Here is a 24,251-nt window from a genome sequence, read left to right on the forward strand (position 1 = left end):
CCCCTTCCCCCCCCATTCTTCCATCTTGTGAACCTACCCACTCCGTCATATACGTGTACCATCCTGCCTTGGCCACGATACAAAGACCTTTTTTTTTCCCCCTCCCTTCAAGCTTCGTCCTGATATCTGCGTCTGTTCCGTCTGGTGCATGTTTTGCAATTTCATGGGGCAAAGCAGGCAGCTACTTTTTTGTTGAGCGTGCATGTGGACTTTCTCCGTTTCTTGTCTTGATATAATTCTTTTCTTTGTTAGTCTAAGCGTGGCGTGGGGGTCATGGCAAATGGTGCCAATCACCACTTCTTTTTCACATTTACCTTCTGAACCCCGACCTTTTTGGTCTTGTCTTGTCCACATACTTGTTTCGCATACTCTTGACGGATTAGCCTTACATGGCTCCGGGTTAAGCTAGGTTTTTTACACCGGCTTTTTCTTTTCGGCCCTGACACATGTTGTGTCCCATTTTCTGGCTTCTGGTCAACGCCATCACCAACCGCCTTATCACACCCCACAATACAACAGGGACGACGGGGCTTGTTAATATTCACAGCTGGGAGACCGCTTTGGCTTGTCCAGCTTCCACCGTCGAGGTCGTCATCACGGACGTGGCAGCCTGAAGCTGCGTGACCAGGAGCGCCACTTGCATGGCGCGAGATGGATTCAGCTGGACTTGATCTGGGTGTTACGCCTTCTATAGTGGTCGTTTGTGGAAACTTTCAATCAAGAAATTCACCATGTCAAAACTAAGATAGTACTCCAAACGCGAGACTCATATGGCCGACACCTCGGTCAATGCATCAGGGGCTGTCTATACAGCTGCACATAGTATGCCTTGATTACAAGGCTGGTGTTGGCGCTACATAGCATAAGTAGTCACAATGATAAAGTGATTACATTTAGCCAATGAAAAGCGAGGGTCAAAGGTTTGAATTATCAGCTGTGCCGCGATCCCTAGACTACCTCGGGTGTGTATCAAAGAGGTGCGAAAGCCGAGGCTCCTCCTAGTGTCGCCATTGCACCTCCCGCCTGTTCGAGTCCCCCTGCTACACTCCGATTCGCCTAAAGTTGGTTGAGTTGTCAGATCCTCCTGTGCCTTTGCGGGCGTTGGCGTAGTTTGGTGTGCAGAACGAAAGCAAGACTCAGCCCCCAACACAGCCTCCGATGTGGAAACAGAGAGAAAGCCAATGTCTAGCAGCCGTGGCGGCCGAGGGCGGTAAAGACGTTGATGCGGGCGGCGCCCGTGTAGGCGTGGCCCTCGTGGGTGCCGTCGCACTGGCAGATGGACGTGTGGGATTCGAGGACGCCGCGCGGGGGGAGTGCGCCCACGTGCTGCAGTTTGGTTGTATCGAAACGAGGTGGGCTGCGAGGCTGCGAGAGGAGATTGGGCAGATGCAACTGCATAAACCCCTCGTGGCCGTGTCCGAAAACGGCAGGTGAAGGAACGGGCGTGCACCCAAAGTGGGACACTCTTCTGTGGTGATCGACCCGGCATAAAGCTTGACTCGAGCTAAGCTTCAGTTGGATGCTGCTATAAAAAGGGGACCAAGGCCTGCCAAGCCTGGAGGACGGTCTTGGCATGGTCCTTGGCAACCCCCCCTGTGTTTGCCAGCCGAACTTAACCTACCCTGCAAACCATGAGGTTCTCCACGCTCGCCCACGCCCTCGGGGTCACCCTGCCGGCGCTGTCTTCGGCCCTCACCGTCGGCGACGCCGTGGGCAGCTCGCTGGCCCACTTTGGCCGGCGCGAGCTGGCCAGGCGCGAGAGCCTGTCGGGCGTGCTCAAGGATATCGAGAACGTCGCCTCGTGCGCCGCCTGCAACCTCCTGCTGCTGGTGCTGCAGGCCCTCGCCCATACGGGCAACGACAACTTCTCAAAGGCCATCACGGCCGTCTGCCAGGCCCTGCACGTCCAGGACGCCGACGTCTGCGCCGGCGCCATCGGGCTCGAGGGCCCCATCCTGGCCCACGACCTGCGCACCATGAGCATCAACACCAAGACCTCGCAGCTCTTTTGCCTCACCGTCTTTGGCCTCTGCCAGTGGCCCGACGTCGACACTGCCAGCGCGCCCAGCCTGCCGGCCAAGCCCGCCGCCGCCGCCACCGCCGCATCCCGCCCGGCCCCGAGCGGCCGCGAGCCGCTCAAGGTGGTGCACATCAGCGACATCCACGTCGACCAGAGCTACACGGCCGGCGCGAGCCGGAACTGCACCAAGAACATCTGCTGCCGGCCCTACACGGCCGCCGACGCGCCGGGGAACAGCAGCTCCCCCGCGGGCGCCTTTGGCGACGCGCACTGCGACACGCCCGTCTCGCTCGAGGAGAGCATGTACGCGGCCGTCGGGTCCCTCGTGCCGGGGCGCAACCTGTCCATCTTTACCGGCGACGCCGTCGAGGGCGCCGTGTGGCTCGTCAGCAGGCCCGAGGTGACGGCGGACCTGGGCGACGCCTTTGGCCGCATGCGCCGGCTCGGCACCACCGTGTACGCCGTGGCGGGCAACCACGACGTCGCGCCCGTCAACTCGTTCCCGCCCGCCACCGTCGACACCGACATGTCGGCGGGCTGGGCCTACGACGCCATGGGCGCCGGCTGGCGGGGGTGGATCGGGCCCGACGTCGCCGCGCAGGTGTCGTCCAACTTTGGCAGCTACTCGGTCAGGGACCAGGCCACGGGCCTGCGCGTCGTCAGCCTCAACACAAACTTCTGGTACAAGCAGAACTTTTGGATGTACGAGCGAAACATGGAGGCCGACCCGAGCGGCATGTTCGCCTGGCTCGTCGCCGAGCTGGCCAAGGCCGAGGCCGCCGGCGAGCGCGTCTGGCTCCTGGGACACATGCCCATGGGGTCTGGCGATGCGTTTCACGATGCATCGTATTACTTTGGTAGGTCCTCTCTCGAGCACCCAACAATGTGAGTGTATCAAAGCTGATCACCCACCAGACCAAATCATCCAACGCTACGCTGCCACAATCGCCGCCACCTTCTACGGCCACACCCACAAGGACCAGTTCATGCTCGCCTACAGCGACTACAGCAACCGCTCCGCCGCCGCCGCCACCATGGTCTCGTACATCGCGCCCGCCCTGACCCCGACGTCGGGCAACCCGACCTTCCGCGTCTACGACGTCGACCCCGTCACCTTTGCCGTCCTCGACTACACCGTCTACTACGCCGACCTCGACGCGCCCACCTTCCAGACCGAACCTGTCTGGCAGAAGCTCTACTCGGTCAAGGAGGCCTACGGCCCGCTCGTGGGCCTGACGGATGCCCGCGCCGAGCTGACCCCGGCATTTTGGCACCGCCTGACCGAGGTCTTTGAGGCCGACGACGCCGTATTCGGGCAGTACAGGGCCCGCAAGACGCGCGGCCACGATGCCCCGTCCGCGTGCGACGCCGCCTGCAAGGCCGCCGAGATCTGCCAGATGCGCGCGGCCGACGCGCGCTTCAACTGCGTCGACGTCAAGCCCGGCGTCCACTTCAAGAGGGACGACGGCGGTAGCGGCGGCGGCCTGGACGCGCACGCCGCCGCGCACGACGAGTGCGACGGCGGCCAGGCCGCCCCGATACTGAACACCGTCGCCACCTCGTCCGCGGGGCTCGAGGCCTTGAGGACCGCCATGGTCGAGGTTCTTGGCGAGGCCTTCTTGAACCAGACCGTTGCTGCATGAGGCGGCAAGTCCCAAACCGAATCAATAATCTTGTCGACGCCCTTCAACATGATTTTCGTTTGTACAAAGTCCAAAAATATAATTTCCATCTCGCTTAGGCAAGAAATAATCCTACCCATAAAAACAAATCTAAACCAACCGCCTCTAGGGTATCTTTACGCATATGGATATACTGTTTACTCGCTTCAAAAGAAACCCCCCCGCCCCCGAGAGAGCAGAGAGAACATAACGATAATAATAGAAAGAAAAAGCTTATTTCTCGCCCGTTTTGTTCAGGGCAGCGAGCTCCATGATATATAGGCACATGCGAGTTCCACTGGCCGAGAACAGTAAACTGGCCAAGGCGCTGATGCGATGTATGTCGTTTCATACGAGTGTATACGTTGGCGCGTAATGATTCGATAATGGTCACTTGGCGGGTTTCATGCGCTGCATGCGGGATAGGAAGGCCGAGGAAACCTTCAAGACGGCCGGCGACCTCGTTTGACCTCTGTTCCATTGTTGTGACCCTGACGCATGGACAAGACGAGAGGAAGGAGTGTCCATTCCCATCTTGCCCATCGTGACTGAAAGGGGCCGCCCATCCATGGAAGGGATGGGGGATGGGATGCCTGCTTCTGCTCCAAGGGGCCTCGAGGATCCAAGATAAAAGTGTGTAGATTGGAATGGATGGCTCGCAGCCGCACCGCCCTGTGTGACCTCTGGAAATCTCGCTCGTGTCGACAGAAGAGATCTTTTTGTTTTCTTTTTTGTGCTTTGTTGCTGTTTGTTTTGGTTTCCTTTGCAGTAACCCTCGACCTCCTTGTCCGCTCCTATCTTTCCCTTCATCCTCCCATTCGATATTATCAACTGCGCCCTGAAGTTCGTACAGTCTTGGACGTGTAAACCGTCCCTCGCCATAAAATGTGTAAAGAAGAAAAAGAGAGATTAAAAAAGTGAACGCGTCGTAGCGAAAGGACATAAGTTTGTTTTGTTGTAAGACAAAATGGACAACGAATCATCCGTCAAAAGCCGAACTCGGCAGTGGAGCGTCGAGAGCTGTTGCGTCAGGAACCAACGGGATCCTAGCGCGAGTTATACTGACGCGGCGGGTTCGTCCATTTATGGCGTGGTGGCGGGTTCTGCTGGTGCTGTTGCAGGGCTTGTGTCAGTGGCTCCTAACGACGCTGACGCTTATCGCGGTCGGTGGGAGCCAGTCCTGCTGCGTCATCGCTCCGTCGCTTCCTGCTGCCTCGGTCCTCGCGACCTCCGCCACCGCCCTCCCTGCGGTCGTCGCCTGACCTGGGCGGCCCGCCACCGCTTCCTCCGCTTCGGCCCCCTCGACCACCACTGCTGCTGTTTCCACCCCACTCGCCGCTTCCGTTGTTGCTGCCGCCGTTGTCTGATCGCGACTCGCCCCGGTGCCGGGATTCACGACCGCCGCTCGCGAGGTCGCGTCCGCCGCCGCCAAGAGGAGTCAGGGGCTCGCGGCCTCCGCCGCCTGCGGATTCGCGTCCTGACCGACGACTAGAGGATCCCTCCCGATCACCTCCCTCGCGAACGTGGCTGCCAGAGCCACCGCCCGAGGGCGCTCCGCTCCTTCGATCCCTGGGTTCGCGGTGCTCTCTTGGCTCCCGCTCTCGGTCTGTGCTCCGCTCACGGCTGCTCCGACGTGATGGACGGCCGGATCGGTCTCTGTGTTCTCTGCGGCTCGAGCGATCGTGGTCTTTGCCATCCCTACCATCCCTGCTACCGCTGGGCGTGTGTTGGCCATCACCGGCACCACTCCTGGGCTCTCGGTTGGGGGGAGGCAATGACCCGTTGTTCAAATCCGCGTGATGTCCTAGTGGGCCTCGGGGACCGGGCAGGTCGCGGCGCATAGGATCCATCCGATCTTGAATCGGTGTTGTGGCGGGAGACCCGCCAGTGAGAACCTGTGCGTCCGAGCCCGCCATGGTACCATGGGCCCTGCCGCGGTGGCTGGTGCGGCCAGCATCGCCAAGACGGCTCTCCTGGCCAGCCTTCTCGAGTGTGGTGTTGATACCATCGAGCATTGTCCGGCCTCGGCCTCTCGCACGGTCTGACCTGTCGGTCCGTTCGTGGGACGAGGAAGGGCCTGATGGGGCCGGGTAGCCGCCACGGCCATCTGTAGCTGAGCCGGATTGATGGTTTGGTCCTCCAGATGATGACACGCGTTGGTTAGACCCAGAGCCTGGTGGGCCATGGGGCTGAGGAGGCCGGTCAGGGGTCTGCTGAGGCGGGCCCATGCTGCGTCGCGGAGGCTGTGGTGGCAAGGACGACGCGTTGATTTGGTTCATCCGGTCCGGATTGATGGGGATCGAGTTTGCCGACATCGAGCCACCAGCAGGACCGGGTCCAGGGCCGTTGGGCCCGGGTCCAGATCCAAGTGTGGACGGCCCGCTGACTAGGCGCATGCGGTCCGGGTGTACACCAGTTGACTGAGGGGGTGGGGCAGCGCCGGCTGGGGATGATGGAAGTGGTACATTTGCCGGGTTTTCGTACTGTCCTCGCCCCCTACGTGCCGGCGGTCGTCCGGACGAGGGCCCAGTCGGAGGATGTCGGTCGGGAGAAGGCGGGCGGGGGATATCCCCATTAGGCGGGAAGCGACCGTCATGGCGTGGAGAAGGCCCGGGAAGGTTGAGAGAACTATGGCGCGGAGCTGGCTCCCTCCCTCCGCCCCCTCTCGCGCGAGGACCCGAGGGAATCTCGGAAGCGACGGATGGGATGTGGTTGAGCCGGCCATAGTTAGGGTCCTGGTAGCTTAGTCGGCCGTTATCTTGGTCAAATGACTGCCTGGACGACGGTGCAGGGCCAGCCGTGTTGTCTCTTGGTCGGTCTGCTTCGCGATCCCTGTGACGGTCCCTGGACTGCATGTGAGATGCGTGCTCGCCATAGCCATCACGGCCCGGGGGTCCGGCATGGCTGGGATGGAGAGTCCGGCCGTGCATTCCCTCCCGCTCGCGCTCTGACATAACGGACTCTATGTGGAAGCGCTCTCCGCTGCGTGGGGACTGGTTCCGGCTGGAAGGGTTCCGGCCGCGTGCGTCGTCGCGGGGAGACGGACCTGGCGATGAACGCCTGTCACGGGCGGTCCCGGGCCGCTCGGGCTGGAATATTTCTGGCTGCTCCCTGGCCAGTAGTCTCGCACGTTCAGGGTTGATGGTGGGCTCCTGAACGCTGGCTGCTGGTGGCGGCGCTGCGGATGGCGGCGCCCCGGGTCCGTCGCGGTGGCTGTCACGGGGGCTGCCCCTGCTGCTCTCACGGCCTCGGAGGCTGCGGTCTCGCGGAAGCTCCTTGAGAGCGTCCCTGGGCGCTGGTTCCCTGGGCGGATCTCTGGCGCTGTCCCTCGAGGAGCGGTTGGGGAGTGCTTCTGATCGCGGATTCCTATCCTTGTCGGTGGGCCGGGATGATGATTCCTTGGGAGCACCAGTGTTGTTACCGTTGCTATCAGGACCAGGGGCACGACGATCCGTGCCTGTAGAGTCACGAGACAGACGCTCGGGACGGGACCCCTCGACCATGCGATGGTCGCGAGGATCTCGAGGATCTCTAGCCTCCCTCTGGTCCCTGGCTTCTCTTGTGTCCCTCGACTCTCGAGGCTCACGATGATCCCGGGGCTCTCTAGGCCCACGTGAATCTCGCGTGTCCCTCGAGTCTCTAGAAGCGGACTCACGCCGATCATGTGTGCGGCCCCCAAGACCTTGGCCGGGCACAGGTACATCCGGCCGCTTGGGAAGTCCCGGGATGTTGCCAGATGGTAGTGTCGATGGCTTCGGGGTTTCGGGGCGTGCCGGCGTGCTGTTGGCTAGCTGCGGGGTGGATGCTTTGCTGCCAGGCGCGTTTTGAACTACACCCTGCCCTTCTCTCCTGCTTGGCTCCTTGTCGACGACGGATGGAATGCGGTTGGTTGCTGGCGCTAGTCTCTTGTCTTGAGATGAAGGCGTCAACGTGGCGGACTGAGCGGGCGTGTTGGCATCCTCGGCTCTGGCCACAGATGGCGGGCGGCGGTCGGTCGTCAAGCTTTATTCGCCAGTGGTATTAGCCTACACACGGTCCACAAAATATCAGACGGGGAATGTAGCATACTTGGTTGTTGGTCCCCGGGGCTTGAAATCGGGTGCAGTTGGTCGCAGGGTTTTGGCGCTGGTGTCAGCAGTGGGCTTCGACTCCTCTTGCGGCTCGCCGGTCTGTTTCGTCGCATGGTTAGCAAAATTTGCTCTCGGCTTTATTCAAGTGGAAGGGTGGCGCGAGTAACAACACCTACAGTGTTAGGCCGGAAAGCCTGAACCATGACCCATTTTGCCTTCTTCTTCTGCAGAAGTGAGCTGACGCTTTGGGCTGTTGTGGCAAGATCGCCGCGGTGGCCGTCATCCGACTTGGAAGCTGTCTCGCGGTCCGAAATGGTCTTCAGCTGCTGCACAAACTGCTTGCCCATGAAATCCACAGCGGGGAAGACGTCCAGGGCAGACTGCAGGACAGTGATGGCGTTGCGAATATGCATCCAGTCCATGCCCTGGAGACACGACTTCAGTGCTGTGTTTAGGTTCTTGTGCCAGCCGTAGAGCAGATCCCGGAAAGGCCCATGCTCCACAAACGTCTGTGGGGTCCCGTCGGCGTCAACAGAGGTCACGAAGCCAAGATAGACACGCTTCCCGCCGTCCCGCTGGCGCCCCAGGGCCTCCTTCTCGTACACTGCCTTGTCACTGTGCCAGTTGGAGAGGTCTGTGAGGATGTACTTGATGAACCGGCCAAGATGCTCGGCCTCCCTTTGCGTGCATGTGAAGATCATGGTGCGCAGTCGATTGGCGCTGAAAAGCCGGTCGTATAGGGACATTAGCTTGAAATGCTGGACGCCGGTTTCGTGGAGGAACTTGGCGAATCGGAACGCGTAGGTGGCATCGGTGGCCGACAAGAGAAGCCTCGGCAGCAGACACTGCTCAAGGAGCACGTCGGCGACGGCGGCGTCCTTGGCTGTGGCCGGGAACCATGTTGAAGAGCGCCTCGTTAGTCGAAGCCGGAGCTTCGACATGCGCTCGCCATCGGCCATCATCTCGTCGCGGATCAGCTTCGCCGTGTCCAAGAGACCGTTCTTGTGGTCCGTCTTCTTCTGCATGCCAGCCCTGGTCATATCAGAGCGATTGCGCATGACCTCCTCGGCTTGTTTGATGAGCCGCGAGTTCTCGACCGAGTAGCTTGGCTGGGGGAACGCGATTGTGGTGAGTTGGAGAGACCAAAAGAGGACAAAGAACTCTGGGCTTATCGACTGCCAAACAGTGGCTGGCCGCAGGGGTTGAACGGCCTCGACCAGCGGCTGAATCAGTGCGTAGATCGGATCAGATTTACGCGCGACAGTCGCTGGGGCTTCCTGTGTTTCCGGAGTCGTCTTGGCAAGCGACTTGTCACCTGTCTCGCCGTCCTTTGGAGCCTCATCTGGTGCAGACATAGAGACATCACCGTCAGCGTCCGCAGCAGCGGCAGGAGTCGGTGCTGGCAGAGCCTGTGGTTGAATTGGCTCGTCCTTGGACGACGACTGGGATGGTGGACTTGTCAAGAAAGTCAGGCTGCCCCGGCCAATCATGAAGGCGAGACTGACATCCAGCCCGTATTCAGTGATGAGAGAAACCAGGTCGGGGACGAGTGAATCGAACCGCTCAGGATCGAGGTTGCTCCGGAGCAGGTCCAGGTATTGGCTCAGTATTTGCTGGGAGCCATCCACCAGGCTGGCCAGGTACTTGATGTGCGCCTCGTCTTCGGGAATATTGTAGATGGCCGTTTGCCGATATTGCGCAATGTTGATCAGCAGACGACCAGCAAGATTGCTGCTGACCATAGCCCTCATCAACCGTTGGGCGCTCTTCTGCGTTCCCGGCTCGTACCGCTTGTCCTTGACATTGATCAGTGTCTGCTTTCGCAACACGGCGCCCCCCGTCATTGCGGTGAGCTGAGCATCTGTGAAGTCGACGTCCGAGACAACGCCACCCATTGACGTGATGAACTCCTTGAGAATGACCAGGTCGGTGGAGTTGCCTCTGAAGAGCTGGTCATTGACGTAGAGCAAGACGGGAGTTGGGTCCAGATTCGAGTAGCGCTTGAAGACATGACCCGAGAATTTGGAGAGAGCTTGGAGCCACCGGCTAGTGACGAGCACAGATGCTCCAGTGCGGCTCCGGCTTCTACCCAGCGAGCTCAGCAAGGACCACAAGAGCACATCGTAGCCTAGGTCGGTGAAGTACTTAGCACACTCGATAAAGGCATCGATGAGGTTCGTGTAGGCCTCGATCTGGTCAAGCGACACCTTGAAGACGATGCCGGGAGACGAGTATGCCGCCTTGGCAAGGGCCTTTGCCATAGTAGGGATGTTGGTGGCTGCAAGCCGCTTCAGCGTGCTCAGCGTCTGTAGCCTAGTGACCTTGAATGCCTCGGCCATGGCTGGCAGACGCGAGGTCTGGCCCTCGAACCACTCCGAGTAGATGTTGTATCGCACGGCGGTGGGGTATTGCCGGAGCATCGACCATGCAGAGTCTACCAGCGAAGCATTCTCTTTTGTGAGGCTGAGGGCGGGAATCAGAATGCGCTTCAGCAGCTCCTGCCATCTGTCAAAGTTGGCGGCTGACTTGTCGTTCTGCAAACTCCATTTGCCGATTCGTGTAAGTCCGGCGTAGAGGTGCTCGTCTAGTCCGATGTTCACACCCGAGATGTTGAGAAGGGTGCTGCATAGGGTGAATACATCGTCGATGCTCTGACAGACGGGTACGTTGTCGGTCCACTCGCTAAAGTAGTAGCGGTAGTTGGACAATGACGTGTCCCACTTGTCGGCGTGCGGCCACCGGAGGAATTTGGGCTGTGGCTGATCGCTCAGCTTGACACTGCCCTTGCGCACTCCGGTCTGATCAGGATCGACGACCTTCTTAGCCGGACAGCCCCGGGTAATGTCTGATGACACAGGCTTCGGAGCGCACTCCTCGTAGACCTTGTGGATGGAGTGTCGCAATATCCTGTGGATGAGCGGGAAGATCTTATGGCCCCATAGTTCAGTGAGCCAGGGGAAGCGACCGAGCATGAAGAGCGCCTCGGGGATCGCTCCAGCCACAAGCAGGTGCTCCAACAGGGCGGATTTCGGGTCATAGTATCCATCTCCGCTCGAATCGCTCTTGGTTGTCGCATCCTTGGCGCCGCGGCCGGCGTCAGGCTTGGCTATGGGGTTATCCCGCCGCGTCACGGTGCCGGTCATGGTCGGGGGAGAGTCGTCGGGGAGAGCGCCGGCCATCATCAGGGCGTTCGCAGTGGCACCAGGCCGCTCTTTCTCCTTCATGGCCTCGAGTTCCTTGGTCATCTGCTCGCGGACAACCGTCTCCATCTCCTCGTCCGAATGGTGGAGATGTGGGTAGATATCGGCGAGCGTTATGAAGCCGATTTTGATAAGAAGCGCGGCCATCCAGATGAGATTCGCAGGCATCCCCCCCTTCTCCAGCTTGCCCTCGGGCGTCTCGTAGAATTTGAGCTTGAATCCCAGAATTGAGGCCGCAGCTCGGCTTCCGCGCACAGGCAACGTTTTGGTGACCTTGATCCATTCCCGCTCAGCGGCGGTGTAGCCCGCCTTGCTGTCGTCGGACGTGAGCCGCTCCAAATCAGACTCCGCAACACCTAGCGAGCCAAGCTCGAAGAAGGCGTCGAGGTGCGCCTCTCGAGCCCGGTCCCAGAAGGCGATATCACGCTCGAGTTTCAGTTTGTTGAAGTTCTCCTCTCGCTCGGCATCGGTCATATCGTCGTCCTCGTATAGTTCTGGGCGGGCCCATCTTGGCAAGCCGCTGAAGGGGCCTGGGGCCTGGCCCTTTACCAGGCCCTCGGGCCACCACGCACTCACGCGGAGGAATCTGAGGAAGGGCCGCATCTGCTTGACGATGGTCGCTGCAAAGACATCCAGCGTGATGTCGAGAACCCTGGCGACTGCCAGATCGAAGGTCCCGATAAGCCTCTTGACCTTCTCAAAGGTCTGGTGGGCGGCCTCCCAAGACAAGTCGACATCTTCGTACTTGAGGCTCAGATACAGCTCGGCCGTCAATTTGGAAAATCCTTCCGTCTCCTCCCGCAGAAGGTTATGCGCGGCCTGGCGATACACGGTGTTGGTCGCGTGCTGGTTGCCCCGCTTGACGAAGTTATCCCGAAGCAGGCCTAGTTCGATAAGGAGGGATTGGTCAAGAAGCTCTCTCATGAGTGTGGGTGAGATATCGGTAGCTGTCAAGAACTCGCGGAGCTGGTCTGGGAACTTGACGCCCTCGGAGTCGACTAGGACGGTGAGGTTATCAAGAAAGATGATACGTGGGTCGAACACCGAGTAGTCCGGTTCGTTCTCGGATTGTGCCGTCTTGACCATCTCTCTGACTATACCACCGGCGTCTTGGGGTGTGAGGCGCGAGTCTATCACCAAATGCAGCAGCTCCTGGTAGAGAGCCGAGACCTCTGTGTCGTCCTCGTCGTTTGCGGCCTGGACGCCGTGATCTATGACGTGCTGGCGGCCTCCCTTGGTCCACGAGCTCAACTGCGACTCGGTGACGATGGAGTAGTCGTAGTGCGGAAACGCGGGCGCAGGTGGGGTCGCGACGGGTGTTAGGAGCGAGGGCGCGTTCATCGGCTGGAGAGCGCTTTGGGACGAAGCGCTGGGCGGGCGCGGTGCCGTGGGAGAGAGCGGGCTGGGCGACGGCGCCGTGCTGGATGGGTACTGCCCATTCTGCAGCGAGTCGCGACGGTCGTTCCTTCGGGTCGCTCGCGTGCGGCCACCTCGGCCGCCGCCGTCTGGGTACGCGACGTCATGGCGGCCTAGCGACGTCTGCTCTGGACGATGAGGCGATGGGCGGCTGGCGGGGTTATCGATAGACTGCCTGTCGGCGCCATGTCTCTTGCGCTTCGGAGCCATCGTGCTCCTCGATCTAGATGTGGCGACGCGAAGGCATGAAGACACGGGAGTCGTGGAGGACGATGCGCGTGTCGACTAGCGGGTCGCGGGTCAGCAGTCGTTACGACGACGGGATTAAGTTGAGCGGCGCAAGGCAGGATCGGGGCTGATTAGGCTTCAAACGCGCGATGTTCGGTCGCGGTCGGGGTGCATGGCAATTGGGCTGGGCAGGCGAGCCAAAGAGAGGAAAGGCGACGAACGACAAAGGGCGCGCAGTACCGAAAGCAGAAATGGAAAGAAAAAAAGGCAACACCCGGGCCTAGAGGGAGGATATTGACGAGAGAAGAGAAGGGCGACGCCGAATGCAAATACTAGAGACGGATTCCGAGAGAGTGACGCTGGGCAGAAAACGGCCGTCCCGTGGTTGATGATTGATGAAAAAACAGACAGAAAAATGGTTTCTCGGCTGGGCTGTCGAAGCTGTAGCGTGACTGAGGCTGTTGTGGAGCCGCGATTGTGCCAGGCAGCGTGAACTGTGGAATCCGACTCAAGTTCGCTCCCGCAGGGAAAGAGCCAACGACGGATGACTCAGCAGCCTCGTTTGCGAGGCTCAGGGTCCCGCATTTTGCAGGAGGTCAAAGCTCCACACCTTGGTGCTCCACCTTTGGGGAGCCCCACCAACCACTGCTTTGGCAGAAGCGACAGCCGATTCAGTCTGGTGCCCGACACCGGCTCCACCCGTGGATTGCGCAATTCAGGCTTGCAATTCGTCCCAGTCACGGATCCTAGAGGTATCCTAGCGTGGACAAGGTCTTGGGTCTAGAGGAGAGAGGGATATATATTTGGTTCCTTTCCTCTCCCCGTGTCTCCGAGCTTATTTATGACTCTGCCCACATTCGGTCTTTATTTGGAGCTGTTGCTGTTTTCGCTCGGTACCAATCTAGGTACCTTCATTTTGCTTCTTTTTGATCTCTCCCCCAGAATACTCCTTTTTTTTTTTTTAGGTTGACTCGGAACAACAAAGCTGGAAACGCCTTGATATCCCAACCACCCCAAAACACCATCGCAATGGCGTCTTCCAACGGAGAAGTCCATGGCAACGGAACTATACTCTACGGTCAGTTTATCTCCCCTCGCTGTGTTTGTCCGCCCACTCAGTGGTGTGTCTCCGAGATCGGTGGCTGAATACCTGCAAGAAAGAACTCGGTCGCAACCGGAGAACCCGTTTGCGGCTCTGATCCCCGACCAGGAGATCGCTATCATCCCATCCTTCACACTCGAGTCTGGGGTGACACTGCGCAATGTCCCTGTGGCATACACCCGTCGGGGCGAGCTGTCGCCTACCGGGGACAACGCCATGGTCGTCTGTCATGCCTTGACTGGCAGCGCCGACGTGGCTGACTGGTGGGGTCCGCTCCTTGGTGGCTCCGGCCGCGCGTTCGATGCGACCCGGTTCTTCATTGTGTGCATGAATAGCCTGGGGAGCCCGTACGGCACGGCCAGTCCCGTAACCGCCAAGGACGGCGACCCCAGCAAGGGCCAGTATGGCCCGGAGTTCCCGGTCACCACGATCCGTGATGATGTGAAGTGAGTTAACTTGCTCCAAACAGGATCTGGGCCGTCAGCCGGACAGTCGCTGACCTGCCGAGCAACGCGTCTCAGGCTTCACAAGCTTCTCCTGGATGAACTCGGCGTTCGTCAGGTGGCTGCTGTGGTTGGCGGCTCTCTCGGTGGCATGTTTGTGCTCGAGTGGGCCTATTTCGGCAAGGAATACGTCCGTTGCATTGTCCCCATCGCCACCTCGAGCCGCCATAGTGCATGGGGGATTAGCTGGGGCGAGGCACAGCGTCAGAGTATTTACGCAGACCCAAAGTACAATGACGGGTACTACCCCTTCTACGATCAGCCAGCCAAGGGACTGGGCGCTGCCAGGATGTCGGCCCTGCTCACCTACCGCAGCCGCAACTCATTCGAGGCTCGTTTTGGCCGCAACATCCCCGACCCATCCCGTCGCCAGACCATCAGAGAGTGCCCGCGCCCCGGCACGCCGTCAGAGGCCCACTTCCGTGTGCACAACGACGGCCACAACATCTCCAGCACGGGCCTGTCCCGGCACAATAGCAACCAGGGGATCGCGGGCGGTAAAGAGAACAATACTAGTCCGGACGGTAGGAATGGTAAGGCTGAGGGTGTGGATAGTGAGCGAGGCGCCGCGGAAGCCCCCGATCCGCAGTTCCACGGCCCAGAGAAGGTGAAGAAGGAGAGCCTGACGGGCGGGGACGCCCAAGTCCCCACGTCGACCTACTTCTCGGTGCAGTCGTACCTCCGGTACCAAGGCGAGAAGTTCGTGAAGCGGTTTGATAGCAACTGCTACATCGCCATGACGCGCAAGCTGGACACGCACGACGTTTCGCGCGACCGGACCGACTCCATCGCCGAGGCTCTGGCCGCCATCGAGCAGCCAACGCTCGTGCTGGGCATCGAGAGCGACGGGCTCTTCACATTTGCCGAGCAAGAAGAGCTTGCCGAGCACATACCCAACGCCCGCCTCGAGCGCATCGACAGCCCCGAGGGCCACGACGCCTTTCTGCTCCAGTTCGAGCAGGTCAACCGCTACACCCTCGAGTTCCTGCACGAGGTGCTGCCCGACATCATGGGCAAGGATGGCGGCGGCGCCGCGGCTGAGAGCTCGGTCGGACATCTGACCAAGTCCAGCACATTTGGCGAGGCCGAAGTTGATGACATCACGGCGTGGTGAGCGCACCGAGTGGGGTTTTGCATGCCGGCGGTGTGATCGAATACAAAGATAGACCTTTGTGATTAGAAAGCAAAATTATATTCGTTTGCAGTTGACATCAGTTCAAAACCGACCAACTATGGAGATGATATCGTGTGCTGCGATGGGGTTAACGGGAAATGAACGAGCCAAGCGCTCAGTGAGAGACCAGGAACCGTGCGTCCCAGCAATCCCCTTCGGTGCTCCTGTTGGCAGGGATTGTTGCTGCGCAAACTGGACTTCGAATGGCTGTCTGCCTTTGCGACCACCCAGCGGCGTAGATAGCGAGGGTTTTCGCCATTTGCTAGTTCGGTTTGAAGAGTCTGACGATCGGATAGGTACGCAAAGCCGTCAACATGAAAGACAAGAACTCGGGGAGCAAGTCCGCAATTGCGTATTTTCATCTGGCCGCAATGTCCATCTCACACCAGTCCGGCTTGCATTGACAGGGAACCATGACATTCATAATTATATTCACTGCAGCAGTAGCCCTTCGCCGAGGACTTGACGTCAAGGTGACGATGGTGGTATATAGGTAGGTAGGGTCAAATCCGATGTCCCCAGTAAAAAAAACCGAACCAGAAAAAAAAAGGAAATAAAAACAAAACCTCGTTTACACAGGGCTAGGCAGGCCGCTCTCGCACTTGAGCGTGTCGCTGTAGCACACGGTGAAGAGCCGGTCGCTCGAGTCGCCGACCCACAGCCTGTAGCGGCCGTCGAACTTGGGCATGACCCAGTTCTGGGCCACGACGTCCCAGACGCTGAGGTCGCGGCGCGTGACCTTGAGCGTGACGGTCTGGCTGGCGCCGGGCGCCACCTCGGCCGCCGTCTTCTCGAAGTCGCGCAGCTGCACCACGGGGGTGTCGTAGTCGATGCCCTCGGGGAACTGCACGTACAGCTGCGCGACGGCCTTGCCGGCGTGCTTGGCGTCCGTGTTGGTCACCTTGACCGAGACCTCAAAGGCCGTCTCCCACAGCGCCGGGTTGCCGCCCTCGCCGCCGCCGGCGGCAGGGCCGGGCCCCTGCTCCTCGCTGTAGCCGGCCGGGTAGGCGTTGTACTTGGCCTTGGTGGACTGCTCGCGCGCCTTGTCGGCGTCGCCGTTGCTGAGGAAGGGGTACAGGTAGCGCCAGATGGAGGAGAAGTTCTCGGGCCAGTAGGCCTCCTTGGACGGCGGGATCTCCTTGGAGTACTGGGGCGTGGCGAGCTTGGCCGGGCGCGCGGCCGGCAGCGGGCTGAGCTTCGTCACCCGCTTGACGGTGGCGTCGGAGAAGGAAAAGTTTGCGTAGCTGAGGCCGTGGCCGAAGGCGAAGCGCGGCTTGATGCCCTTCTTGTTGAGGTGACGGTAGTCGATGTAGCTGTGCAAGAAAGTGGTTAATAAGCGAAAGAGGGCTATGGTGTTTCCGCGGGCGCGATAGTACTTACAGGCCCTCCGAGTAGGTATCCTGGGATTGGCCAATCGCAAAGCCGGTGAGCTTGGTGACGCTGTCCGGGTAGTCTCCCTCCTTGACCGGGATTGAGTAAGGGAGGTGGCCGCTGGGCGAGACGGTGCCGAACAGGACGTTGGTGAGAGACTCGCCAGCCTCCTGGCCGGGCAGATGCGCAAACAGAACCGACTTAACCGACGGGAGGTTGATCCAGTCCTCCATGGTGATGGGGCCGACGGTGTGAACCACGACGATAACGTTGCTGTACTTCTCAGCTGCCTTCTTGACGAGCTCGTCGCCACCATACCAGACCCTCAGGCCAGAGTTGTCTATTGGGAGACACCAGAGATTAGTTTTTGTTCGTATCCGCGGCTGTGTTTGGAAAGTGCCCGCCAAGGGCGGTGCCAGGGTTGCTTGCTGTCACTTACCGCGATCTCCGTGGTTGCCCTCGACAGTATATGTGTTCTCGCCAGAGTCAGAGCTGACAAAGACGATGGCGACATCGTCCGAGGTTGGGTTCGGAACGTTCGGGAACCTGTCCGTCTGGTAGTAGGTGACGCTCTTTGCGTTGCGCTTCAGGGCGTCCATGGGCGAGTCGAAGCTCGAGTAGGTGCCGGCGCCAGAGCCCCAGCCGAAGCCCAGGGTGCCCTTGTTGCAGTTTCCGTTCTCGCAGGCGTTCATGCCGTTGGGGTTGACCTCGGCTCCGGTGCCGAAGATGGAGAGGGGGCGGTCCTTGGCGAGTGGCAGAAAGCCACCGTCATTCTTGAGCATGGTGATACCATCCTGGGCGACCCGGCGGGCCACCACGGCGTTATTGCCCCGGACGTCGACAAACTTGTTGACGACGCCCTGGGGTGAGAAGAGCGCGGCCGGGTACAGCGGGCCGACCTCGTCCTTGGTGTTGACGGAGAAGTTGGGCGGCTCAAAGCCCTTGTCCTGGCCCATCTTGTACCAAGAGGCGACGACCCTGGTGGCCATATCGTTGAGTCTGTCCACAGGCACGGAGCCATTGAGAACGGCCCGGCTCATCTCGTACTGCCAGAAGCTGGCGCCTAAGAGGATGGGCACGGTGTTGATGTCGCCAGGCATGTTCATGTCAAGGCCGGCCAAGGCGGCGGGGACACCAGTGATCTGACCGAACCAATCAGACATGACAAAGCCCTGGAATCCGAGCTCATCTTTGAGGAGACCGTTGATCATATGGGCGTTTTGTGAGCATTGGGAGCCGTTGACCTGGGCGGGGGTTAGTCTCTTGAGATCGGCTCGTATCTGAAGCTGGGAAATATCGGAAATGGCTTACGGCGTTGTAAGCGGTCATGGCAGCTCCAACTCCGGCGTGGACGCCATCAGCAAACGGCCATAGGTACAGTTCGTGGATAGTCCGATCATCTGGAAATCGTGAACATGCTGGTTAGCGGGAATCATTGACGAGAAAGGGTAGAATCGAGGACTAGGTCTCGACTTGGAAAGGAATTAGAGCATCAATAATTAGAGCATCAATAGACTGCCTACCAATATTGGCACTGTACCCTTCCTGGAAGACGTGATACATGCGGTACATCTCCTGCTCGTTTCCGATCAGGTGCTTGATGGTGGCGATGACGCCCTGCGACTGGACGCCCTCGATGGTCATGGCGCCGAGCTTGCCCTGCAGCACCGGGTCGCTGCCGAAACCCTCCCAGTTGCGGCCGCCGCGGGGTTTCCTCCCGAGCGCACCGACCGAGGGGCCGAGGTAGATGTTGGCACCTTTGCCGCGGAACTCCTTCCCGATGGCGACGCCGCGGGCCTTGATGAGCTCCTTGTCCCACGTAGCGCCAGCGGTGATGCCGGCGGGGAACACGGTGACGTGGTCCGTTGTCCGGACGCCAAGCGGTCCATCCTGAAGGCAGAGGTTGGGGAAGCCGAGTCTAGGGATGCTGCCAGTGTTTCCTACGCAGGGGCTGAGGAGTGAAGCTGTGTGTCAGCTGGGCCGTTTGGCCATATCTCGTGGTACACCCGTCGGTATTTAAAACAGGTACTCACCCTATATGAAGCAGAGCCGTTAGTCCATGATCATTCTATAAGCCCGTCGGAAGCTCATACCGCCACACCAAGAGTCGTGTTACTCACCCATATACATGCCCGTTCCACCGGTGATGTTGACCTTCTCAGCAAGGGTCATCTGCTCGACAAGCAGCTTCGCCTTGGCGTAGCTCTCAGTCCAGCCCGGCGCCCATCCTCCATGCGGCGCAGGGTAGTAGGGCGGCGAGTAGTAGCCGTCGGGGACCCTGTCCCTGCGGTGGAGGCTTCCGGCGTCGGCCACCGAGGCCAGCCGGGCAAAGGCCAGCAGGGCCAGGTGGAGCGCGCCGCCTGACACCATGGTGTCTTGAATGCTTGCGCGCGGCTTCTTGATGTGTCTTCCTTTGGGCTGGGCCGCTGCAAACCGAATTGTAACGGGCAAAGGACACGGGACGAGGCAGGTGGGAAAACGAACGGCCAACAAGCTGAGCAGGGTCCGGATTTCCGCCTCGAAGGAGCTAACGATCAAGGCCACAGCACACGTGTCGAGGCAAGCTAGAGGGATCGGGGGAGGACCGACGAGGCATGTCGAGAGACGGCACTATTATATAAACGGCCTCTCTCAGCCCGTGGGGATGCAGGTCCCAAAGGCCCGCATATACCCCGTATCAGGCCGGGGTTACCGCGACGGCGGACCGACATGGCAAAGAAGAAGAAGAGAGAGAAAAGCAAGCAGGGGTTGGGCAGGTGCCGCCGAGCGCAGTGGCAGTCACGAGGGCTGCGTACTAAGGTATTGTTAGCCGGCGATGTTGCAGTCGCTGTGGGCAGCGCGCCCACTCAGCCACGATGTCCTCGGACCCGGGGGCTCGTCGTTCTGGGCGAATGTGCGGGGGGCAGCCCTCGCTTCCAATATAGAGATGGATACGTGCATACGCCGTGCCTGACCCACGGCGTTCTGCTCGCGGGCCCGACATACCAGGGTCAGAGCGGCGTAAAGAGGTCGGCTCTGTCGTATTACGGCTCTGTTCGGCCGGCAGTGTTTTCCGGGGTCTACTGGAATTGCTGCGAGTCGCGGTGAGGGCGGCTCTAGCTTGCATCCTAGGGTTTGGTGGGCTCCATTCTTTCCAGTCCGCTTTCTATTGAATAACGTGCGTCTGGCCGGCAATATCCTCGGAAGCACCGTAGCAGAGCAGAGCAACAGGCCGAGGCAAGCGAATGTCTGCAGACGCCCTTCAAAAAATACGGCGTACACCAGTCGGGCCGTACTATGTACTAGCTAGCTGTCCAGGCACACTCGTCATTGGCAGAAGCTATAACACGGGTCGTATGGCGTATGCGTATCTTGTGGCGAGAGATGCCGAGACGGGGAGCTAGACCCGGCGTCTTGTTATTGTTGGGAGGGGAGGTCTGCATGACCGGGCAGCTGCAGCGGGCTAGACCAGTACCGGATGACGAGTGTGCGGCACGAGCTGCGGGTAGAGATTGCTGTCCAGACCAAATGTTTGGATGGGTGTTGTGGTGTGGCACTGTGGGTGCTGGTGGCCGCCGTTGTCGTTGCTTTGGCAGCCCTGAGAGGCACTTGGCTGACTGCGTCAGCGGCTCCCAGCCCCTGGCGGACAAGCTCCCCCACCTTCTGCGCCCAGAGACCGGCGCAGAGATTGGGCGCCATGCTTGGTGCAGGGATCCCCGCGCCCTTTGGCGTTTTGCCACCGGCATCAACCCTGTTTTAATGGTCATCTTGCTTGACGATTCGAAGACGCGGCAGGGCCAGGCTGGTGTCTGACCCGAAGAGGAAGCCTCGCGGGCGCATAGCGATCCGTGCATGTCTCTGTTTAGGCACGTGGTCCTGGACCAAGGCCCCAGTCCTTTGGTCCCTGTCGCCTGTCGGTGGTCCCCTGCCCCACGGCAGAGGGCAACGCAAGTCATGGATGGTTGAGCTGGGGAAAAAAGGCGGCGGTGCAACCCGTGAGCGGGATTCGTTGGGCGCATTTCACCCGACGATCCCTCTCATTCGAGCGCAAGATCGTCCAGATTTGGTGCTTCGCCGACCGGCCTTCCGGAAGGGTCGCGTGTCCCAATTTGCCCATTGCCGACGGGACATCGACACTAAAGGGCGGGTTAGGATCTTTTTTTTTTCTGCTTCTTTTCCGCTCATCTCCTCGCGTGGCTGGTGGAAAAGCACGAGCCTTCCGGACATTGTATGTCGACAGCAGTCAGCACAGCTGGGCTTTGATCTGCACCCTTGTTTTTTGTGCTGTTTTTCTTTTGTCAGTTTTATTTTCGCCGCCTTGGCAAGGCCCCACTTTGACTCCTAGGTATCTGCATCCCCCATCACGACGCGAACTGGCGGACACAACCAATGGACGATTGGTCACATCCTTACCTAGCCGATCACCAGACCAGATAGAGGCATAGAGGTCCATTGCAGGTGCCCACTTACGCTGTACGCGGCTGCCGCGTGGCTTGGCTTGGCCCTGGCTCGCGAGAGGGGTGTGATAGGCGATGGCATCTTACTCGGTATCGTGTGGAAAGCTCCTAGCCGGTGAGGCATCGAAATCTTTGCCTTGGCGTATGTGATGAAGCGCGGGGAAGGGGGTGCTGTACATATCCCGAGATATGATGAGCCAGGTGATTTGCTCCGGCGTTGCTGCGCTTGATTGCCGAAAGCCTTGTCTTCCCATCGATTAGAAACTGACTAAGACGTTGCCGACGTGACGTCGTTGCTGTGAGCTGGGATCGGCATTCCAAGTTAGCGAGGATGCCCCATTTCATCTAACGGTTGAATTGAAGGATCGAGGCCACCAACCACTGGCGCATACTCGCGGGGCATCTGCATGTCGCAGTCCACTTGCCCTTGGCCTTTCGTGCTCGCCAGAGGAGGTATTTGTCGGTGCCATGTCCACACAGGTGGAAATCAGCCGAGCGGGTGGATAGGGGGTTTTCCATCCCCGAATTTCCCTTGATGGAGAAAAAGGGTATCAACAGTGCTACGGCGGGGCTTTCCTCTCATGAAATACGACCATTAGAATAGTATGATATATGCATAATCTTTGTTTCACTTGCCTTGGTCGGTACTTCACCGTTTAAGCGTCATTATTTATTATTGGTGCCTTGGGAGTCCCTAATGACTGGGGTGCACTTTTGGCTGCTGCCAGGATTTCGCGACCATTTTGATGTGGTCAGGAGGAAAGGGCCGAACCCAAGGCGATATGGAGTGATTGTTGTCAGGGTGAAGCCCCTGTTGCCAGTGGCCTTCGTTGTTTTGGAAATGGGGAGAACCTCTGTTGCCCGTGGTTCTGATTATTCTCGAAATGAAGAGGCTACGTTGAGGTCCTCGAAGGTACACAGAACTGTAGCATGTGTTTTACAACGGTTGCGTAGCCGGTTATGGTCCGGCATACAAAGACTGGAGCTGTAGAGCAGAGCCACCAGAGAGATATATGAGAGTCAACAACACCGAGGTGAAATACAGCAAGCAGGTCGGGGAACGGGGACATGGCCAAGTGGACTTGGAAGTTCTAGCGGAGTCGCAATTTTGGACGCAGCTTGGAACACCTCCCATCCGTAGTGAACGGATAAACCAAGGCGTGGCGTCGGCCAGACGCTCGCTTTCCGTCTGCCAGTCAGGTTGGGGGTGCGGGAGGAGTGGCTGTTACAGTCTCATGAACGGGTGGTCTCGGGGCGCGCCGATGCAGACTGTTGCGTGTGATCTGGGGCGGCCCGAGACCATGAGCTTGGAGGGGTGTCTGGCCGCACGCTTTTGCGTGGCCCGTTGGTGTCTACCTGGGGTGAGAATCACTGGCCGTGAGAGGGGACGGGAGACGAGACTGATTTCTTAGTTGGGTTAGGCCTGCAGGTGGGCGGGATCGGAATGCTGTAATCACTGCCCGTCGGGATAATCCCGGCAGCCGACGATGTGTACCGGCCGAAGACCGGACCTGACTCCCATCCTGCAAGTTTTAAGACCAATCGGCTGCTCCCCAATGGTGGTAGGTTGTTAGGTACTATATGCCCAACACACCCTTTTTTTTCCCGCCCAGTCGACCCGCGTTGCTGACTTTGGCCAGTCATGAGAATCTCAACCGCGGCCCTTCTGGCCGTCTTTCCGCAGTGGCTGACTGGAGCACATGCGGGCTGCTCCCAAGCGGGGTCGGTGCTAGACACCATCCTCGCCCGCGGCCGCCTCCGCGTCGGCACCACGGGCAGTTATAAGCCCTTTTCGTACAAGGTCGCAACTGGCGGCGGGGGTAACAGCTCGTCGGCCGGGTACATCGGCGCCGACATTGATATGGCGCGCGCGCTCTCGTCGGCGATGGGTCTGGCCGGCGAGCCCGAGTTCGTCCCGGCCTCGTTCGCGAACCTGACGGCCGACGTGCGCGCGGGCCTGTACGACATCGGCATGACGGGGGTGTCCATCACGATGGGCCGCGCGCTGTCGGCCTTCTTCACGACGCCCGTGCTCCGCGTCGGCAAGGCGGCGGCGGTGCGGTGCGGCGAGGCGGACAGGTACCAGACGCTGGCGGACATCGACCGGGCGGGCGTGCGGGTGGCGACGCCGTCGGGCGGCAGCAACGAGGCCTTTGACCGGGCAAACCTGCACGCGGCGACCATCGTGGTGTACAGCGAGGCGGGCAACAACATCATCTTCCAGGCGGTGGCGGACGGCAAAGCCGACGTCATGATCACCGACGTGGTGGAGGCGGAGCTGCAGGCGCGGCTGCACCCGGGCGTCCTGTGCGCCGTCAACCCGGACCGGCCCTTTAGCTTCGAGGAGCTAGGGTACATCCTGCCAAGGGACGTGGTCTGGCTGCAATTTGTGAATCAGTGGCTGCACATCCAGCAGGGGAGCGGTGCTTGGAACAAGACGTTGGATGGTTGGATGAGCTACCCCTGGCCGACCACATAGCCTTTTCGCCAGCTCCGACGGCATTTATATCGGCACTTACCCGAATCAGAGGAGAGGTGAATCGATCGCTGCTAGGGGAGAAGGCACAGGGCTCTCCAAACTCTATCTCCGCCACCATCTCAAGTACCTACATTTACCCCTTGCCAACCGCGCACTCGGACACACCATCTCACCATCCGTCGGCTCACCAACTTTCCATCTTCCAATATCCGAACGGCATCATGTCAGGTCGATCAAACAGCGCCAGCGCGGGAGACATCGCGACAGCCCCCCATGCCTTAGGTTCCTCGTATAAAGTTCAACGTCATCGAGAATAACGCCAATCTTTGTCTCTACCGTTATGAGGACCACCAGAGGGTGCTAGACTTTTGCATTTTTTTTTCCGGGGTTGTAAAGTATGTGTACTTCCCGCAAATTCACTTTTATATTTCGAAATATCAGATGCTTTTATTGGATCCAGTCCTTGGTCGTGTGCACTACTAGAAGGCCAGAAGGGTCGGTGGGATGAACTCCACGTGCCTATAATACGTGGTTTGTCTTCGATTGCCTGATTCCATGACATGTGCTTACCCGGGTTCCCTCCCAAATGCA

General features: G+C 59.5%; 7 protein-coding genes across 7 annotated transcripts; 4 read left to right on the top strand and 3 right to left on the bottom strand.

Annotated features, from left to right (window-relative positions):
• Positions 1–1,158: 1,158 nt before the first annotated feature.
• Positions 1,159–1,434, top strand: GGTG_03188 (hypothetical protein; the record flags this gene model as incomplete). The annotated part of the gene is made up of 1 exon (XM_009220966.1): positions 1,159–1,434. The coding sequence occupies one exon, from the start codon at positions 1,159–1,161 to the stop codon at positions 1,432–1,434; it is 276 nt and encodes a 91-aa protein (XP_009219230.1).
• Positions 1,435–1,529: 95 nt separating this feature from the next.
• GGTG_03189 (hypothetical protein) lies at positions 1,530–3,965 on the top strand. The gene is made up of 2 exons (XM_009220967.1): positions 1,530–2,877; positions 2,936–3,965. The coding sequence occupies exons 1-2, from the start codon at positions 1,632–1,634 to the stop codon at positions 3,661–3,663; spliced, it is 1,974 nt and encodes a 657-aa protein (XP_009219231.1). The 5' UTR covers positions 1,530–1,631; the 3' UTR covers positions 3,664–3,965.
• On the bottom strand, positions 3,758–4,162 carry GGTG_03190 (hypothetical protein; the record flags this gene model as incomplete). Its single annotated transcript, XM_009220968.1, has 1 exon — positions 3,758–4,162. One exon carries the CDS (start codon positions 4,160–4,162, stop codon positions 3,758–3,760), a length of 405 nt encoding a protein of 134 aa, XP_009219232.1.
• Positions 4,163–4,820: 658 nt separating this feature from the next.
• GGTG_03191 (THO complex subunit 2) lies at positions 4,821–12,577 on the bottom strand (the record flags this gene model as incomplete). Its single annotated transcript, XM_009220969.1, has 3 exons — positions 4,821–7,683; positions 7,750–7,850; positions 7,928–12,577. The coding sequence occupies 3 exons, from the start codon at positions 12,575–12,577 to the stop codon at positions 4,821–4,823; spliced, it is 7,614 nt and encodes a 2,537-aa protein (XP_009219233.1).
• A 740-nt stretch (positions 12,578–13,317) lies between these two features.
• Positions 13,318–15,426, top strand: GGTG_03192 (homoserine O-acetyltransferase). Its single transcript, XM_009220970.1, has 3 exons — positions 13,318–13,673; positions 13,757–14,143; positions 14,219–15,426. The coding sequence occupies exons 2-3, from the start codon at positions 13,914–13,916 to the stop codon at positions 15,312–15,314; spliced, it is 1,326 nt and encodes a 441-aa protein (XP_009219234.1). The 5' UTR covers positions 13,318–13,673; positions 13,757–13,913; the 3' UTR covers positions 15,315–15,426.
• Positions 15,427–15,945: 519 nt separating this feature from the next.
• Positions 15,946–19,115, bottom strand: GGTG_03193 (hypothetical protein; the record flags this gene model as incomplete). Its single annotated transcript, XM_009220971.1, has 7 exons — positions 15,946–16,687; positions 16,755–17,085; positions 17,185–17,989; positions 18,057–18,145; positions 18,269–18,696; position 18,779; positions 18,866–19,115. 7 exons carry the CDS (start codon positions 19,113–19,115, stop codon positions 15,946–15,948), a joined length of 2,646 nt encoding a protein of 881 aa, XP_009219235.1.
• A 3,649-nt stretch (positions 19,116–22,764) lies between these two features.
• Positions 22,765–24,118, top strand: GGTG_03194 (cyclohexadienyl dehydratase). Its single transcript, XM_009220972.1, has one exon. The coding sequence runs from the start codon at positions 22,824–22,826 to the stop codon at positions 23,658–23,660; it is 837 nt and encodes a 278-aa protein (XP_009219236.1). The 5' UTR covers positions 22,765–22,823; the 3' UTR covers positions 23,661–24,118.
• The last annotated feature ends 133 nt before the right edge of the window (positions 24,119–24,251 follow it).

This window comes from Gaeumannomyces tritici, assembly GCF_000145635.1.
Source record: "Gaeumannomyces tritici R3-111a-1 unplaced genomic scaffold supercont2.2, whole genome shotgun sequence".
Classification (NCBI taxonomy): domain Eukaryota; kingdom Fungi; phylum Ascomycota; class Sordariomycetes; order Magnaporthales; family Magnaporthaceae; genus Gaeumannomyces; species Gaeumannomyces tritici.

Coding starts and splice junctions, on each gene's coding strand:
- GGTG_03194 (XM_009220972.1), top strand. CDS start 22,824: ATGAGAATCTCAACCGCGGCCCTTCTGGCCGTCTTTCCGCAGTGGCTG.
- GGTG_03192 (XM_009220970.1), top strand. CDS start 13,914: ATGGTCGTCTGTCATGCCTTGACTGGCAGCGCCGACGTGGCTGACTGG. Junction 14,144..14,218: donor ACGATCCGTGATGATGTGAA/GTGAGTTAACTT, acceptor AACGCGTCTCAG/GCTTCACAAGCTTCTCCTGG.
- GGTG_03189 (XM_009220967.1), top strand. CDS start 1,632: ATGAGGTTCTCCACGCTCGCCCACGCCCTCGGGGTCACCCTGCCGGCG. Junction 2,878..2,935: donor CGATGCATCGTATTACTTTG/GTAGGTCCTCTC, acceptor ATCACCCACCAG/ACCAAATCATCCAACGCTAC.